Source organism: Arvicola amphibius, chromosome 6 (assembly GCF_903992535.2).
Source record: "Arvicola amphibius chromosome 6, mArvAmp1.2, whole genome shotgun sequence".
NCBI classification, from domain to species: domain Eukaryota; kingdom Metazoa; phylum Chordata; class Mammalia; order Rodentia; family Cricetidae; genus Arvicola; species Arvicola amphibius.
In genome coordinates this window covers 139,849,357-139,869,186 of record NC_052052.2, presented here as the reverse complement: position 1 = coordinate 139,869,186, position 19,830 = coordinate 139,849,357, and the positions used below count along the sequence as shown (strand labels likewise).

The window sequence follows — 19,830 nt, the reverse complement described above, 5'->3', positions numbered from 1 at the left end:
AGAGGAAGCAGATAGTATTCTAAGGACTCTCAAGTGACTTGTACTTTATATTGGCAAATGCAAGTCATCAATTCAAAACATTGGCCAAAGACCAGCATGACCAGACACATGCTTTGGGAAGGTTAATCAAGCACTTAAGAGTAAGCTTCTGGTTCTGTATGTTAACTCTTCCATAGTGGGGCAGGAGAAGCAGGTGGAAAACTGCGGATGAAAACACTGGTCAGGAGTCTACCGCAGAGGTAAATAAAAAGGGGTGGGTATGCGAGATAACTGACACGCTGTAAAAAACACACTGAAAACCACCCCTGAAGGCTTACCTGACTCTTCCGTGTCTTGCTCGTCTATCAAACCCACCGAGATGCCCAAATCCACACACTTCTTGCTATGTGCCTTGGACTTCATGTGTTTTGTCAGATTTCCTTAAAGGAAAAGAATGTTTATTAAACTTATGCAGTATTATTCTGCCATTGCATTTGTCAACTCTGGAAAACTCTATTCTTGCTTCAAACAAACATATACACAGGGCTTAACAATTCCAACAACTAAGACTGTATGAAAGAAAACACTGGAATTTATAGTTAGTTGCAATGACTTTTATATTTGCTAGTGACAGATAGCACTTTGTTTTCAAATCTGTCTTGTCTATTGTGGTGGTAGCTACTTGTGTCTGTTGGGAACTATTCTGTAGTTCTGATTTCCTAAGAATGTGCACACTCCATGCCTCCTTCAGTTCCTGGAGAGTAACTTGTCCACTAGCTGTGTCTGCTGGCTCTCAAAGCAGCTCACTTCCCTGTATGTGTTTACATTTTAATTTGAAGCCCATCTTCTGTAATATGGTCTTCCACAGAGACCTAAGGATCCCAAGTTGTAGAAGGACCTCTATAAGAGTTTTCAACCTGGAACCTTAACAATTTCAGGACATGTTTATTTCTCATATGGCCCAAAGTCAATGGAAAGGAGGGTCAGGTGTATTTTAGGGGCCTTGACAGGCATTAAACCCCAGACCTAAAGGCATGAATATTGTCTTGACTCCCCTATGATGTTTTAATGATCTCCCTACCATGTTAGCTTTTAGTTTCTTTTTTATTTCCGGTACCCAGGCATTTACAGCTTTAAAGTTTGGACCTTTGATGACTATTCTGGGTTGCTTTTGAGCATCATCAATAGCATGTGCAAGGCACAGAATAGAGAACCTACTCAGCACTGTCACCTCATGAGCCTAGCAGTGCTAGGCTATCTGCTCTGGTAGCTGACACAGCCACCTGTGTGAGCTATCTCAGGTGCACAGGGAACACCTGTCTGGAGTGACCATGGATGACAATGAGCAGCTAAGGGTCTCCCAAGGACCCCAGACATCCTGAGTGGACGGTGCTACACCAAAGACACTGCTGATAAGGGCACACTATTTCTTTTGAGAAAACACAGAGCAAAATTTAAATACTGAATTTTGGCGCAGGGAAAAATTAGAAGTGCTTAAAACGTTGGAATCCTTGTTCTAAATGTGGTCTGTATTGAAAGCCCGTGCAAATCTGTTGGATTTATACAGCTTCAGTTTCTTGGTAGATGCAGAATTTGTGGAGTTAGTCACAGTTGTACATGACGATTCAGGCACTACCTGGCATATTCTTGCCAAACAACCACACAGCACCCTAAAGCCAAGTGCTTAAGAAGTTCAAGTCTAAGATGCTCCTGCAGCAGCACATGGTCACTAAGAGGTATTAGCTGCTGCCAGGGGTACCCCACAGATAACACCGGGCTTACATGGTCTGCCTGTGGCTGGCATTTACATTACACTGAGAAATATGGCAGAATGTTAAGCGTAATTAAGACACACAAGGCAAAGTGGTATTTATTATATAAGCCTTTACTTTTTTTGAAGTGTCAAAGTCTTCCCATTTGAAGTGTCAAAGTCTTCCCACTCAAAAGTAAATAAATCAATAAGCAAGTGGTTAAAAGCCATCTTGCTGTGGCTGAGATCTCCATGTCTAAGCCCAAATGCTTTCGTAGTAGTACAATATCTAAGGGAAATTAAAAGGCTCACTAGTAGTTCACTTTCAAAAAGCTTTGGTTTCCAAGACAGACAGACAGACAGACAGACAGACGGAGCAAGGTATGCACTAAGAAACTAATATAAAACTGTACGTGGGTGGATTTGGGAATTTAAGTTCTTAATATTCTCTCACAGTTACCGATTAACTCCCTGAATAGTTTAACAAGACAAAACCTACGTGTTTATATGTACAGGATGTAGCGTTCCAGGTTGTACCTTGATCCTCTCAGCAACAGTGTTATATGTGTGGTAAGGTTTTATTAAGGTTAGCCTTGTAAACATGTTCCTCTTCTCACAACCCAAGCTAACAGACACTTCTTAAATCAGTGTCTACCGATAAAAGAGCAGTGAACGGTTCAAAGGTCCTCATTTTCAGGCAATACTGAGGACTGATCCTGACTGCTGCCTCCCTGACCATCTCCAGGGGGAGGGAGACCTACATCACTAGCAGAGAGTTCATGACTGAGGACTCCTCTCTCCCCCAGGCTTGCTTGAAACTCTCCAGAGCTGTTCAAAGTTTTCTGAAGAGAACTTTGTTTCTCTAGATCCTTCTTAAGAAATCACTGTTGTCTGAGATAGCATAAAGACACTCAGTTGATACAGCTGCAACTTTATTTAAATGCCAATAAATCTAAGCCAGAAATGCACCAAAACAGGCTACAGAGATGACTGATAAAGACAGCCAGTGCAAAAATAGCAGCAAACAACACAGGCAAATGTGAACTCGAATGGAACAAAGACAGTTTCAATAAAATGATCATTTTTTTATGGGCACTGCTATGTAAGTCAGACATGCCCGTGATTAGATGTGTTGCTGAAGGAAGCCTTACTTTGTGAAACCACTATCTTTAATGACTTGTTACATAAGGATCTGTGAACATGAGCACACATTTTATAATAGCATATTTATTACACATAACAGGAAACCTGTGCAGGGTAAAACTACTTCACCTGAAGGCTATGCTTTAAGTAAACATAAAACAGAAGCATGCCAAACACAATCTTAATGACTATTTTTGAGAGTCCATTAAAAAATTTAGTAGTAGAAAAGTTTAAAAACTTTAAAACTGAAATTTAATGTTATTTGGGTTAAAGTTTATCATAAAAGATAGCTATTTATGGCTAAAATCAAATAATCAAATAATATGAATGATTATGAAGATGTATTCTGTTTATTATTTAAAACTCTTCTTGAATATTTTTGACTCTAAATGAATTTACTTGAGATTGCAAAAACTTATTTCCTTCTTCAGCCCCAAAGTAAGGATTCTGAAAACATGTCAGTCATTGTTAAGGAATAAAAGGTAAAACGAAATAGCTGATCCTTTTAAAACATTACTTTTACTTTATATATTCTAAAACCCTGTAATTAGACATATTTTCCTCAAGGGTCTAGAAACATAAGGAACAAACACTCCAGAGCTGGTAAGATGTAACTTAGTAGCAGAGACAACCTGGCCTCCCCGCAGAAAGGCACAGGACAGCAGTGGCAGCAAGCCCTGTCCTACCTTTCGTCTTGAAGGAGAAGTTGCAGTAGGTGCAGTGGTAGGGGCGGACATCTGTGTGGGTACGTATGTGTTTCTTTAACATGCTCGGTTTCTTACACCGTATTCCACATTCTTCGCATATGTACTTTCCTCTTCCCCTGCCTCGGACGTATACATACTCCTCATTTGACTTGTATCTAATTTAAAGGGGAAAAATGAGCAGGGAAATTGGACACTGTGTCTTTGAGAAAAAAATTGATGAAAACGCAACCTAAAAAATGAAGCACAACTTTTATACACACTCTACAACGATTTTATGTACATTTAAGAAAGAAGATTCCCAGTTTCTGCATCACATCTAAAGTTCTGACAGCTGGTTCTACTTGTAGTCATTCAATGTAATGTCTAACTCTTAAAATTTCTACAAATTAAAGATGCCTGTTTGAAAGTTTTTTTCATTTTTTCATTGTTAAATTCAACACAGTGACTGTAAATCCTAAACTATTCTCAAACTCTGCCAGTCACTGACTCTTGCAGCTTGTTTATTATCTTGAGCTAACGGGAAGACAGCAAAAGGCAATGCACACCTCTCTAGAGAGATTTCCCAAGCCGTTCCACGCTACAAGTCCATGTGGGAACCAGGTTTCCTCTCAGGCTCTTCTCACAGTGCATTTCTTATGAGGCATCATTTCCTCTATCAAAATGGAATTACTTCAGAGATACTAACATGGCTTGTCAGGAAGACTCGCTTAGCTACGAATCCTTTAAATAAAATCCTCACTGGCAGGTCTTCACCCACAAGAGAGCAAACGCACATTTAAAAGGCTAGGATAAATTACAGTTAAGAATAAAATGTGAAAAATAAAAGAGTAAAATGTGTACTTACCCTCCATCAAATATTTTAATTCTTCGTGGTTCACTTTTGATTAAGGAATTTTCTTTATCTTGCTCACTGTTGATTTCAGAGTCATCTTTATTGCTGAATTCAACTACTGAGGACTTTTGATTACCTACTCTCTGAAAGGGGAAACAAAAAGAGAAACTCAGTTCGTTAAGCTGGAAACACAAACACTATAATGTTTCACTAGCAATTAACAAAGCACAGACGAGTGGTGAGCTCAGCGAGTGTGTGCCTAAGAGGGAGCTGAGTCAAGGCCCCTGCTCTCTTCCTCCAGTCTCCACCAAAGTCCCAGACAGCTAAGTGAACCAAGCACCTTCGCTTGGGGCCCAGGAACTTGACAGAAAACCTTCTTTACAGACTAAACAGACTTTATGTTTCACTGGCCACCTGTAAGAGTTTAACTCTATTTCTTTCTTGTCTTTTTTTCTTCTTCCTTCCTTCCTTCCTTCCTTCCTTCCTTCCTTCCTCCCTCCCTCCCTCCCTTCCGTCTATCTCTGTCTCTCTCTCTCTCTCTCTCTGTCTCTTTCTCTCTTTTTTACGAGACAGGGTTTCTCTGTGTAGCCCTGGCTATTCTGGAACTCACTGTATAGACCAGGCTGGCCTTGAATTCAGAGAGATCCTCCTGCCCCTGCCTCCTGAGTGCTAGGATTAAAGGTGTGTGCCACCACTGCCAGCTTAAGTCTACCTTTTAACAGTTATTTCCTTGGAGATGGAAAAGCACTAGCTACCTCTAGATACCGTACATTCTCAGGTTCCTCAAAGGCACCACTAAAACCCCTCCAACTTGGGAGAGCCACGAAGGTGGAGCAGAAGCCCTGCTTCCCAATCTCCATCCCACCCCTCTTGCATTTCTTTGAAGAACATGGTTTCTGTCTCTAAAATAGTTCTCAAAAACCAAACACTGGTTAGCGTGAGTCAGGTCAAGCCAAAGGCACAGTGTAGGCTGACAGTGATAAAAATCTTTGGAAAAGACAGCAGACATCAAAATGACAAGGCATGTGTAGTTATCCTAGAGAGAGTACCATCTTAAGCTGAGGCTATGCCACTTTGTCAAAGCCAAGTGTTAACAGCGAAGGCTACAAGTCCTGTCCTTGCCTTCACAGGAACCACAACTTCCACCAGGACAAGTGCCTTTCCTACAGCAGGACTCAGCAAGACTGAAGTGACTTCCTTGGGCCAGAGAAAGTGCATCATGGAGGAGTGGCTGTGTCCACTGGAAGAGTCTTGAGGAGCTCAGGCTGCTGGCCAGTTCACAGAGGCCAGAGTAGTGATTACGGACACGCCCACCTGTTTTCTTCCACTCCCTAGCAAGCAAGCAGACCAGATTCTCCAGAAAGTAGAACACACACACACACACCTGGTTGATGTTACCCCCTCAGCAATGGTCTTTCTTACCTTCTTTTCCATATCAAATCCCCCCCCGGGGGGCGGCATTTAAGAGATGGACACTGGAACCTATACACGTTAGGCAAGCTCTTTTTCCAGAGCACGTCTCAGCCCTCATGCCCTGTACCTTCTGCTCACTTTTCTACCGTCAAATCCAGCTTCTACTTGCTAAAGACAGCAGGTGGTTAAACAGCTCAGTCATTGCAACAGTTCTAGTGCGCCTGCGTGCTCCGGGCATCACCTGTACACTCTTCCCATTTGCAATCCTGACTGTATTACCATATGGGTTCTACAGAGCAGTCAGCTAGGTGCCCCAGCCTCCTGAGCCACTTCTTCACGGTGAGAAAATGTTAGAGTACAGACTTGCCCCCCCTCCCCACGATGGCACTTAACAACTCCAGAAACTCATACTTCTGAGTTGTGCTTGCTACCATTTCCCTCTGGGGCTCTGTCTGAGTGGACTTTCTTTACTGTCTCTCCATTCTCCACCCTGTGATCAGTCACAATCGTTCCTGAAGCTGACAGTCATCCGGACAGACCTTCCACCTGCTGCTTCCCCCAAGAGATTTGAAATCTAAGTACACCGTGCCAGGACTTCTTCCACGGCTTTGTAACTCTCCCCTTGGGTTCTGGGGAAGGAAAGGAGTATCTTACATATGCCCAACACTGAGTTACAGCCCCAGCTTGGGGGGGGGGGCACGCCCACTGGGACATTAGGAACATAAACCTAGATCTACTTATATCCTCATGGGGAGGGATGGCAACTTGGGGTCTAAGAAGTTACAACAACAAATCTCTGAATCTGTGGCTGCACCTTCCTTCCCTGGCACAGATGGCCCTCTGTGACCACGCACAGCCCTTGAGTTGCACCCATATTGTCAACTCTGAGCTACTGACAAAACCTCCAGCCCATGCCAAAGTCCCTGCGGCCTTTAACTAAATCAATTTCTTCTCATTTTCACATAGTTTAAATATCTACTAATTAAAAAAAACTCATTTATCTAAAGTATCTATCGCTGTTATTACCATCATTGCTATTACCATCATCGACTCAGCTAAGGAACACCACCGTGGAGTGCCTTCCTGGATCCACAACTCGACATCACAATCAGGTTAGAACTATGCAGACTTCTACTGTCATGCTAGTATCACAAATATTTCATGCAGGTAGATTCATAAATGCTTATGGATCTATGTGTTTGTGAGCCTGCAGAAGTCAAAAGAGTTCATCAATAATTCTGAATGACCAGAGCCTAAGGTAATACTCTTCTTTATTTAATTGCTTAAATGATTTCCTATTTTAAAAAGGCAATAATTCTAATGAGAATTGCACATATTACTCTAAATTATAATGTCATGACCTTAAATTATTCCATAATCCTTGATCAAATCAACTCATAAGGGCATGAGTTCTTTTATGCATCTTTTGGCAGTTCTGAGTGGCTCTCAGAGGTTCACTCAGAATTCTGAAGTGAGCATGGTGAGAGCAGATCAGTCGGTAGGAGGCATAGGACAAGTTACTGGATCTTTGTATAGTTCACAAGAGAATATAGCCACCTCTGGTAACCTACAGGTTGGTGTTTCCAAATTAGCCTTGAGAAATTATGGCCCTAATCTTCTCTCAGCTAACAACTCATCAGCGAAGAAAAAATAATAATAATAATTCTAACTCCCACTGAGTAGAGTCAGCTGAAGGGAAAACCAAAAACAAACCAATAGTCAATGCCCGAGGGAGTCATTGCTTGCAAAATATTTACAGACAGAATCACTGCCAGAGCTGTAGGTGATTCTTCCTAGTGTGGCTCCTGGGGAGAATGTCGCCTCCCCTTTAATAATCACCCAGTACTACTTGTCATTCAGAATTAAAATACTTATTGTAAGCAAGACACTTAAAGGCATCAAGACTTATTGAAAGAGACGCCGCCATGATCATCCCGGTACGCTGCTTCACCTGCGGGAAGATCGTCGGCAACAAATGGGAAGCCTATCTGGGTCTGCTGCAGGCCGAGTACACCGAGGGGGATGCCCTGGACGCTCTGGGCCTGAAGCGCTACTGCTGCCGCCGCATGCTGCTAGCACACGTGGACCTGATTGAAAAACTGCTAAACTACGCTCCGCTGGAGAAATGACTGCCAGAGCTCACCCTCCTCCTCTCCTGGCCCTGGGCAGTCTTTCATGCTGAATTCAAACTGAGGTGCCTGGCCGTGGCCCTGTGGCTAGGTCCCCTCACCCTCGAAGGAAGGGGTCAATAAAGATCTTTGCAGACCCAAAAAAAAAAGACTTATTGAAACTAATTTGCACAAACCACATTCGAAGATAAATGATATCTCAAGTACCTTGCTTAAGTTGTTTTTCCACTTGCTTGAATAGACCACTAAATCTGATTGTGAATGGGTGGTTATTGCTTGGCAATACAGTGACTTTGCAGTCTTCTGCTTAGAATTAAGAAGAGAAAGGGCAACTTTTGTAGGCAAACCAAGTGGATTTGGGTTACTGGAGCTCACTGTCCATCCAGTATAGGCTGAAGTTTTCTGGTCGCTCTGAGGCAATGGCAATGACTTCTGTCTTAAAAGATAACACCAAGTAAAACTAGTTGCAGTCTTGAGGCTGGGGAATGACAGCTGAGCGTCTGAAATGCTTAACAGTGAAACAGCAGGGACTGAAAGCTGACAGGGCCCTGGAGTGTTTGCTTTGTTCTCTTGCTGTTTAGAACCTGGCGGCTCCTCTTTCTGGTTGTTGTCGATAGATTTCAAAGGCAAAACACAGGCACTTTCTGAAGGGACAGGTGAATCTTGCACTATAGGAGTCACCGATGTGCACGACTTGGTATTTTTAAGCTCCTGCAATTCACTGACATGGTCTGTGACCACAAACTTAGAGAGGCCCGCTGACAAATTATCAATTGGTAAAGCCTGTGTCAAGCCAGCACTCTCGCAGCTCCTTTCCGGTGCAGGGCACGTGTCCTGCTCTAGGGTCACTCCTTCAAGGGGCTCTGTGGTACAAAGCTGCCTGACCAGCACTGGCTTCTTCTGTTTATTGCCCTCGCCAGCCCTTGAACTTGGCAGCTCCAAGGGTCTAATGTTTGTGTTGCAAACTGCTCCGTTCTCATCTTTAGCCCGCTTCTGATGCTTCTCCATGGCAATGTCTAAACTGTTTGCTGGGGAAAGCATCCTTTTACTTGAGGCTGAGACTTCTTGTTGCGGGGAGAGTCTACCAACGGACATCTTCTGAACTGTGGTCAAGGATTCTGAAACTGAAGCATTTTGGCCTGTCTCTGGAAGAACACTTTTACAGGTAAGATCCTTCTCTGGTGTTGGCAATGCATTTTGGAGTGGGTTCTGTGATTCTGGCATGGAATTTTGCTCTTCACTGACTGGCACTATACTTTGATTAGTTTGGCAAATTGGCATGTTGGACAGATCCTGGGTCACTAAGATTTGTGGCAGGGATGTGACAGTGGCAAAACAGTACACAGGAACTTTACTCTGTGGGGGCACGGGCAGCACAAAGGATGGCAGTCCCTTCGGCCCCTGATTGTTTGGTGGCCTGACCTCCAGTGAAGGCAGAGGGCAGGAGTTAGACACGGGATCGACTAGTTTGGCTGCTAGAGCTACTGAAGCCACACACGGATCTGCTCCGCTTTGATCTGGAAGAACCGGATTAGGTACAGAATGCAGAGGACTAGAAGAGCAGCCCTGACCGGAAGCGAATGCTGGACACTGAAGCTGGTACTTAGGAGCAAAGCTCCCCTCGCTAGGAGAAGACACACACACATTGGGGTGTGCACCTGGTTTGCCGCCCTGTGTGGACACTGGCAGAGACAGTGGTGTGTTCTGATGACTAAGGGGAGTAGGAGTTCTGTTCAATAAATGGACACCAAAGAGCTGTTGAGGAGGGAAGGTATCTGTAGAGCTTGAACTTGACATTACTGGCTGAAGATCCTTGGTCAGGACCTGGGAGTACACAGTTTGTGCGGGAAACTCAGCGGAAGATGCATCGGGAAGCCTTGGACCCTGAAACGCCATTGCATTCATGCTAGGAAGAACAATATTTTGGAAAGATGATGCACTAACAGGAGATAGATGACAGTCGGAAGCTATGTTTAAAGATATCTGCCGGATCAGGGGACCTCGCCTCCTTTCCAAAAGGGGCACGTGTCCGGTGCCCCCAACACCACAAGAGGAGCTGGAAGGCTGGGACTCAACAAGTGTTGCTGGTGTCGCCTGGGAAGGAGTGATGCTCCCACAGTCAAATGACTTACTTCGGAAATCAGAGACCTCCATCACTGTGGGCATGCAGCCGATCTGCTCAGATGCAGCGCGCCTCATTTCCCTGTGGCTTCCAGGGACACTCAGTGTGTTCGAGCCCAGTGGAATCAGAAGAAACTCAGCTTTGTTGGGAAAATCGATTTTGGGGGATACCTCTGCTTTAGAAATGTCTTCTATGTCTAAGGAGGCTGAGAAGCTGGATGCGTGGGATAAGCTGCTTTCTCTGCTGAGACTCCGGGAGAGAGTGGAATCAAAGCTTGACTCAGTTGAAGAATGCTCTATCTCAGCCAGCCGGAGCCTTTTCTTTTTGGGTGGCAGTTTCTCTGTTGGCAGCTTTGATAAGGTTTCGCTGCGCTGAGGCCAACTGAACTTCTCTGACTTTTCTTCGTCATGGCTCTGGGCTTCCAGGTCCCGGTCGGGCTCTTCAGTGACCAGAATTTCTGGGACCTGGATGTTGTGCTGTCGGACCAGTCTCAAGGGCTGACCTAATACATACCGCTCACTTGGCATCTTTCTAGAACTTTCCCGTGGCTCTCCTCTAAGGGCCTGTGATGGTGCCATCTGAGGTGGGTGACCTTCCTCTGGGGAGAGTCCTATCACTTTTAGAGCCCCAGGCATCCCGGTTCGGCCCAGCTCCTGTAAAGTAAAGGTGGTGCCTCCTTCCAAGGGCTCCAGCTTGTCAAATGAACTAGGCCTGCTCAGGGAGTTGGTGTGTTGGATGACAGAGATGCCACCCCCTTGTCGCTTCACTTCCATCTTGTCCTGAGCGGCAGAAGTTAGTTGCTGTTCAACCACAGGGCATTGCTTTAGGTGTAGGGCCTGCTCAGGGACCCTGGCCACAAGCTGAACAGGAGAGCTCTGCATCTGGACGCCTCTGGGCACCTGGTCACCTGCTGTGGCAGTGGCATGTTTGGATGGATTGGGAGCAGAGCCCAGGGCGGGCTGCAGCGGGAGGGCTTCAGTGTTTTCTGGAGATGTCCCGCTTTCGCGAGGCTGCAGGTCCTCATCGTCGCCTACGCTTTTCATTTTCCGCCTTTTCCTTAGCTGGGGTGTCTGTTCCCATACACCTGTGGTACCAGCAACTCTGTAGTGGAGAACTTGAGGTTGGGTCCCACCAGGGGCAGGGCCGTGATCAGGCTCTCTCACAGGTACCTTTGTTTTGGGCCCATGTAACTCTGAACAGTAAAATTTCTTATGATTCTCGAAATTCTCCAGTTTCCGGTACCTGTTTCGACAGGTTTCACACTCAAACATGGTCCCTCGTCCTTGATGGGACTTCTTCTTTTCTAGGTGAGGGGCTGGAAGCACTTTGCTCTGCACTGGCCCGGGCTCACTGGTGGCTGGGCATCCGTGACAGCTCTCATCGGCAGACTGCCCAGAGCCCAGCGTGTGGTTCTCACCGACTGTCGAGTCCTCCACGGCAGCCTGCCTGACCAGGGGCCGGTGATGTCCGCTTGGGGGAATGGACGGGTTAGGTCCTGACACAAAGACATCATCATACAAGGTGCCGATTTTATCATCAAATGACTGGCTTCCTCTTAGAGGGGGCGGCGGAGGGATTATATTTGCAGGGACTGCTGAATATCCTGTGGTTGGCATGGAGTTACTTCTCGTAATAGGCAGGCAGTCCAAGGAAGGAACGGACAGGAGGAACACTTGCTTTGACTTCTCGGTCGGGGTGAATGGGGACTTTGGTATATCAGAGCTGGAACTTGTTCTCCGTCCCATTGGTTTTAGGTCAAACTGGAAGGAATCTTTAAATATGTATGACTTGGGGGAGTCAATGCTTCCCCGTCTGGAAAGCGAGGTTCTCCGGGGCTTCACGCTATCCAATTGCTTATCGTCAACCAGGGCTTCATTGTCAGATATCAGCTTTGAAATCCTTTCCTCCAGAGTTCTCGTGGCCAAGGGTGGGCGCATCTGTCCTGCTACAACTGCTGACTTGTCGCCAGTGCCCACAGCAGCTGGTGCTGGAGCACCAATTCGAGGCCCTGGGGGCCCACTGCTCTTAGCTGGGTCGGGATCCACGGAGGGAAAAGTTCTGGCAAGAGGAGTCGGGGGACTCACAGCCTGATCGGCACTTTCAGAACGTGAAAAGTAGCCAGAATCGGTACTTCCTAAGCTCCTTGGACTCAGCAGTTTTCCTTGCTGCTCCTGAGGGTCGTCTGTGGCCTGCTGCCTTTGGAGTTGCGCATGCGCTGCTCCACTGTGCGCCTCCTGCTTCCCTTCCGACTGCGTCACATCCCCTTTCTGATGGGACTTGTCATCCGTCTCTAAGGACGATGCCCCGGCTGGATGTGACAGTATGTTTGCAACATGAAGATCCTTCTGCCTCTGTGTGCTAGGAAGTTCCGGCTTGGGACTGGTCCCCTGCGGACAGTCAGTTCTTAGTGTGGAAATACTTACTGGGTGGACCACAACTTTTGGTAACTCTGTCAGGGCTTGTGACTCAGAAGGTCTGTCCTGTGAAGAGAAGCCACTGACCAAGTTATCTGAATTGCTTGAAACAGACTTGGGTAAAACTTCGGGATTGGATGTCTTCTTCATTATTTGCACAGGTTGTAGGTCCATGACCCCTGGGTCATTCTGCCTCCCGTCTCCAGGCCCCTCCTCCTCACTCTCCCCACTGTCTTCCACATCTGAATGGACACTAAGTGCTTTGGGGCACTCTTGGGATAAGAACAAACCGCCAGCCTCTGGCTGTAAGACGAGACCCAGTTTGATAGTGTGCGCATGGGATTTTTTGTGCTTATACAGGTTACTTTTAGTCTTAAACGAAAACCCACAAGTCACACAGGGGTAGGGCCGCTCTCCAGTGTGGGAGCGGATATGCTTTAAGAGCACGCTGGGCTTCGCACATGCTCTATTGCAATACTCACAGATATATTTGCCTTGCTTTTTGGGCTTCTGATCTCGCAGAAGAAGATTGCACATTTGTTCCACACTTTGACTGACAACAGAAGCGACATGGGTTGAACTGTAAATGGGCCCTGGGGGCGACTGTGTGGACCTGGCGGGGCTTACTGACGAGGGTGACGCAGAATCCATTTGCTGGTGTGGAGGAGTAACCTGAGTTCTACTGGAGGGAGGCATGAGACCTACAGTTGGTGGCATTGCTATGTTATAAATTGGTTCAAGTTTAGTGTTCTCGTGGGTGTGCAGATTTGTCAGCGATCCTGTTAAGCCCAGACGCCCCGGAAGCTGCTGATTCTGTTGGCTAGGTTTGGGAACAAGGTGGTCGTGTGGGGTATACAGGTGAGAGACAGGCTGAGCTGCAGCTTGCTCATTCTTCTGAGCAGAGGCTTCATGTACGGGGTATGAGGTACACGGAGAACACTGCGATTCGGCAACCAATTCCTGGGAAGCAGGATTAGAGACATCCAGGGAACTGTTCTTTAATTTACAAGGGGGCCGTACAGTTTGATTTGGTCTCAGTTTTTCTGTCTTAATTGCACAAGATGAGCCCTTTTGTGACAAGGTGCTCAATTCTGGCTCCATTGCTTTCAGTAAGACATCGAATGCGGTACTTGTATAGGAAAGGGGCGTGGTGCTACAGCAAGGAGAGCTACATTCACTATCGTCGGTCCTGGTTTTACTACGTGAGGAGCTGGAGTCGTGCTGTCCATTGGGGCCACTGATCCTGGCCGGGTCTGAGCCCTCGGACCTCCATCTCCGCAGCTCTGAGCGGTGGTGGGGAAATGAGGCCTTCTTTGGGGAGACCGAGTCTTCAGATTTTGAGGCCTCCTCAGTCATCCCAGGTATTTCTCCATTTTGCTTGGTACATTGTTTCCCAGTTTTAGCAGGGGCACAGTTGTGTTTCTTATGAGCGTCTGATGCATCCTGGACAACACTGAACGCCGCTGACTCTTCTGTGTTCTGCTTGTGTTTGGTCTGAAGAGGATTCCTCAGGGGGGATTTTGGTATTTTCTTCAAGTGATTCTCAGCAACAATCTTTTTTCGCTTTACACCTTTAAGAGACTCAGAGGCTCCTTTAATGCCAGCCTCTAGGATTTCTGTTAAGACAAAAAAGAAAAGAAAAGAAAGAAAGAAAACTGGTTGGTAAAATTGTATACATGCCATGATTGTTTAGCAACTATAGTTACTATCAAGAGAGCAAAAGCCTCTTTTAACAGAGCCATGTCCATGTGGATATTTTAAGGAGGTTCCCAATCAGAACCCTAGAGAAACACTAATACAGAGGTCATGCTGAGTGGTTCTGGGATACTCTACTCCACTCTGGAGCTAGATCCTTCCCCACTGCTCACGTAACAGCAAAGAAGATACTGACCTCATGTTAAAATGCTTTGGAAGCAAATCAGTTTAAGTCAGAAACTACCTACAACTTCTCTAAACTATTATGCATTTAGGCAATGATTAGTTATCATTTGTTGGATCCTTGGGCATACAAACAGAAATTATTTCTCTATATAACATTATTTTATAAAAGCCAAGGTTTTAATTAATTACTTTCACATCACTGTCACAATGCACATATTTGAAATTCATATTACACTGTAATACCCACTTTGCCTTTGACGCTGATGCAAGTTTACATACAATGTTCTTTTCCTGCTGTGACACGTATGCATGTGCTCTCATACATACACTGAGTGAAGAGAAGCTAGTGACTCCGTTGTAGACACCTTTACTCCCTGGGGCATGACGGGAAGGCAGGAGCACCACTCAAGCGCTGCAGTGAAGCAGCACGGAAGTACCAGCTGTTTTCTGTAGAGCGGTGCCGAGCATGTCTTTTGTATGCTTCTCGGCACTCTTTTATGAAGTGACATTTTCCTCGCTGGCTTCCCCTCAAGATACACACAACAAGGCTTCCTATGACTTGCTTGTGGCACTCTTTGAGCTACCAGACAAGGGTGACAAACTGAGAAACGATGATTACCCTTCAGGGGAGTAGTTTCCCCACCCATTTACCAGAAGCCAGGAGATGACCTGTCACTAAAGTGAAAGCCATTAGACTCTGAAAATACCTCAGCTGGCAAGGATGAGAAGTCACTCAGGAGGGGTGGCCCATGGACCTGAAACTCTGCTTACACCAAGACACATATAGTCCTGACTGGGTACTGATGTGGGATTCCCCTCTGTGTGTTGTGAATACCAATGGTTAATAAAGAAACTGCTTTGGACCTATAGCAGGGAAGAACAGAAGTAGGAGGGGAAAGCTAAACTGAATGCTGGGAGGAAGAATGCGGAGTCAGACAGAAGCCATGGAGCTGTTGCTGGAGATAGACATGCTGGAACCTTGCCAGTAGGCCATGATCCTCGTGGTAAAATATAAAATATTGGAAATGCATTAAATTCAGATGTAGGATTTAGCCAATAAGAAATTAGAGCTAATAGACCAAGTAGTGATTTAATTAATAGCTTCTGTGTGGTTATTTCGGGAGTATAGGCAGTCGGGAAATAAACAAGTGGCCACATACAGCAGGGCATGTATAGTAATTTTATTGTTTCACATACTTTTTGAAATAAGCTGTTTACAAGTGTTCATATTTTTAAATCAGATCTTGCCAGGTAGCCCAGGCTGCCCTAGACTGGGATTATTTATTTATATCACCATGTCAGGCTGTTCTGTTGTTGTTGTTGTTTTAATTCAATGGTGCCTGTCATTGCAAAGAAATCAATCTGTAGGTGAAAGTCAAAATCATGCTGTTTTAAATAAAAGTAATAAAATTTTGGCTTTGTGCAGAAAATGAAAGATGGCTATAAAGTGCACGCAGCCCACAACCCTAGCATTCAGGAGGATGAGGCGAGCAAAGTATATGCTTGCAGCCACCTTGGGTCACACACTGAGACTGCTTCAAAAGAATGAGAAAATAACAGATTTCCTAAATATCTATATTTCCTTGTTATTTCTAAAAAAAAGCTCCTATAGTTAAGGATCAGAAAAATATTTTTGAGCTACATGTTCCTATTTCAGATGCAAGCTGACCCTCTATCAACTGTCACATTTCCACCCAGTTGGAAAGTTGTTTATTTTCAGTCTTCTTCTGTGTCTTTAACTTCAGTATATGGTTACTGTGTGTGTGTGCATCTGTGTCTTTAACTTCAGTATATGGTTACTGTGTGTGTGTGCATCTGTGTCTTTAACTTCAGTATATGGTTATTGTGTGTGTATGCATCTGTGTCTTTAACTTCAGTATATGGTTACTGTGTGTGTGTGCATCTGTGTCTTTAACTTCAGTATATGGTTACTGTGTGTGTGTGCATCTGTGTCTTTAACTTCACTATATGGTTAATGTGTGTGTGCATATGTGTCTTATGATGCTTATGAGTGTGAGTTCACCTTTGCTGTATGCCTACGTATGTGCGCGTGTGTGGATGCACCTGTGTCATATATCTGTGTGTGTGCACCTGTGTTGTACACCTATGCATGTGTGTGCACCTGTGTTGTATGTCTTTGTGTGTGTGTGTACTTGTGTTATACACCTATGCTCGTGGACACACCTGTATTGTATGCCTATATGTGCATAGGTACAATGTGGAGACCAGAGCTTGCTTGCATTGATTGGGTATTCTTTTACATCTCTCCACCAATTTCTAAGGCAGGGTTTCTCACTGAACCCAGATCTTGTCATTTGAGCTACACTGTCTAGCTGGCAAAGCTCTAGGATCCTCCTGTTTCCACCCCAGCAATGGTATTACAGGCATGTGCCACCATATCCAGCTTTTCTGTGGTGGCTGGGGACTGAATTCAGGTCTCATGCTACTTCACCCACTGAGTCATCTCTCCAAACCCTCTCTTTGAATGTATGTACATGAAGTACACATGCACATATATATAAGTACACATGTGTATGTATATATGTGTGTGTGTATGTATGTATGTATATATCTGTCTGTCCATGAATATTTATGTGCCATGAAGCATGTAGAGTTCAAAGGAATTGGTTCTCCCTTTCTACTATGTGTGTATCAGAGATAAAATTTATCAGGCTTGGAAACAAATACCTTTAAATGCTGAACCATCAGGCTGGCCCATTTTGTTTTTGATATATGGTCTCTGTAGCTCAGGCTTGAACTCTCAGTGATCCTCCTGCCTCAGCCTCTTGAGTACTGGGATTATAGGTATGTGCCCCCAATGCTGGCTCCATTTGCATCTATCCCAGCATCTAATAAACACTTCTTCCCTTCAAAGTAGTACATTCTCTACTATCTTCTGGCAGCTTAGTTTACTCAAGAAAACTTTTCTTTTAGTATAGCTCCCAATATACTTTCTAATACAATTTTCTGTGGGGTAAGGTTCTCTTACTTAATGTCAACCATTTATTGTGAGCACCCTCGCAATGATTCATACTGCTTTCATATCAACTCTCCTTTTCTTTCTTTGGTTTCTTCTGTTTGGCTTCCTCTGTAATTCCCGAGTACTTTTCCTTTATGCCAACAATTCCATTTTTAATACATTAAGCTCTTAACAATTTTGATTTCATTTATTAGCTTTGGAGTGAGGTTGTTATTTTATTCTCTTAGTTTTTAATTTCCCATTTCATCTCATTTTATTCTCTTAAGTTCGAGCTCTTTTTTAACATTTATAATGTCATCAACTTAAGGTTACTTCTGTTTCTGTCATACTGTTTCCTTGAAAGATATTTTTGGTCTGTCTTTCATGTTCTCATAGCTTTTCTTTGGATAAAAATATGGAGGCGCTGTCACTAAAGGACACATTCGAGCTGCATTTCCTTCTTGCTTTTGCTAGGAATCTGTCATGGGTACCTGTACGGAAGAAAGTGGTGCTGATGCGCAGAGGGTCGCAGAGGGTTCCTTCAGGCTCTGTCAGAGCGACAGTGACAGTACAAATGATAGTGCACGTGACTTTTCACAGAGGCAGAAGGCGGAGCCTATGACCAGTTCGCCAAAGGTCCCCAGACCTTTATATGGCGACATGGGATGGGCGGGGTCGTTTCACTTGGCAGGCCACAGAACCTCAATTCAGTATGCGTGTATGGACTGTAAACCAGAGCTGGAAATTCAGGGCAAGTCATTTTCAGCAGGAAAATGGTTAGGCTAATTATGGCAGAGCCAGTTAACATAACATTACTGGCCCATTTAAAATAATCCCAAAGATTATACAGCAATCTGAAAATTATGATACATGAAGTACACATGCACATTCTTTCCTTTCCCTGGACAGAGGTCTGGGCTAGAGGCAGAGATCTGGGAATACATAGTGAGAGCTGTTTTTGTAAAAGTAAACAAATGGCCGGCCACAAAGAAGGTGTTGTGGAGAGAAGAGGTCTGACACCAGAGCCTGGGTAATTGCTACATTTAAGGATGAGCTGGGAATCATAAGAAACAAGGTAGGAATTCAAAAGATACAATGAACCCTATGATAGGGAAGTGTCTGGGGACCAGAGCATAGGCAATTCTCACAGCACAGCTGCTCTGGCCAAACACATAGGATGGTATTAAGGCGAGGTCACCAAGCTTGCTGGTCATGGGAATGGAAAGGATGCCCTCATGTCTGAAAACATGGTACGTGGGCTCTGGAGGTCAAACCCATCTCATCCATGTGGAGGAGGGGAGAGCATTGGGCCAGTGGAAGCAGACTGCTTCTAGGGAACACAGTTCTGAAGGGAAACCCTGGATGTTACTGGCAGGGCACGGGAGAAGAAACTTCTCAGGGGAGGAGGGCTGGCTGCGGTTGTAGATAGAAATGTACCCTCCGCAGAGAGGAGAGTGCGGACCCAAGAGGAGAACTAGAATGTCAAATGTATGGTGAAGAGATAGAATCAGGACGCTATGGAGCAACGAGGACAATTGACTGACTGCTGGAGACAAAGAAATGCCAGGCGTAGTTTCAGAGGTGGCACATCTGTGACTTGCTCCTGGCTTGAAGTGGGCCAGAGGGAGGCCCTTTCAAGTCAACGGAGGTTCACAAACATAATGTGTTTAGAGAAGTGTTTAAGACACACGTAGAAAACAGCAAGGAAGCCCTGCTGCACACACACTGTGAGTGGAGAACACTGTGGGAAAGGGATTCACCAGCAGGTCATGCTCAGCCCTGACCACAACGCAGGAAAGGTGGGAATCTGGAACGAAACAGGAAGCCGTGGAGGCTCACCGCCAAGAATGTGATCAAGAAATATTAACGTGATTTTGGCTCCTTAAATCTCACCCATCTTTCCAACCTCTGTCTACTCCGTTTTTACACTACTTAAAGAAAATTAAACTATCAACCCAAAACTTTGTATTGAGAAACAATTTAGCTTTCAACAATGAAGGTTAAAACATGGAATAGGGGTGCTACAGCTCAGTCAACAAGGTGTTTAGTAGTCAAACATGAAAACCTGACTCTGAGACTTAACATACAAGGGGAAAGAAGGGAGGGAGGGAGAGAGGGAGGGAGGGAGGGAGGGAGGGAGGCAAGGAGGAAGGAACTGAATAGAGGGAGGGAGAAGGGGAAGTTAGAGAGGATGGAAGAAGGGAGAGAGGGAGGAAGAGGGAAAGGGAAAGCAAAAAGAAAGGGAAGAGAAGGCAAAGCAAGGAAAGGGAAGGGAAGGGAAGGGAAGGGAAGGGAGGGGAAGGGAAGGGAAGGGAAGGGAAGGGAAGGGAAGGGAAGGGAAGGGAAGGGAAGGGAAGGGAAGGGAAGGGAAGGGAAGGGAAGGGAAGGGAAGGGAAGGGAAGGGAAGGAAGAAAAGGCTGGCTGTGGTGGTCCATGGTTGTGGAAAGTGGAAGGTGGAGACAGGAGGATTTCTGGGCTGGCCAGCTAGTCTTGCAGAATCA

The 19,830-nt window shown here is 45.2% G+C and overlaps 2 protein-coding genes across 7 annotated transcripts in view; one reads left to right on the top strand and one right to left on the bottom strand.

The window, feature by feature from the left end:
• Hivep1 (HIVEP zinc finger 1) overlaps positions 1-19,830 on the bottom strand; it is a 141,010-nt gene that overhangs the window by 20,501 nt on the left and 100,679 nt on the right. For all 6 annotated transcript variants that reach the window (XM_038333075.1, XM_038333074.1, XM_038333076.1 and 3 more), the window contains 4 exons: positions 8,161-14,105; positions 4,424-4,554; positions 3,559-3,734; positions 318-419 (listed from right to left, as the gene is read on the bottom strand). In XM_038333075.1, the coding sequence (XP_038189003.1) occupies positions 318-419; positions 3,559-3,734; positions 4,424-4,554; positions 8,161-14,105 (6,354 nt within the window). The remainder of the gene's footprint in view (positions 1-317; positions 420-3,558; positions 3,735-4,423; positions 4,555-8,160; positions 14,106-19,830) is intronic.
• LOC119816433 (DNA-directed RNA polymerases I, II, and III subunit RPABC5) lies at positions 7,750-8,021 on the top strand. Its single transcript, XM_038333080.1, has one exon. The coding sequence runs from the start codon at positions 7,750-7,752 to the stop codon at positions 7,951-7,953; it is 204 nt and encodes a 67-aa protein (XP_038189008.1). The 3' UTR covers positions 7,954-8,021.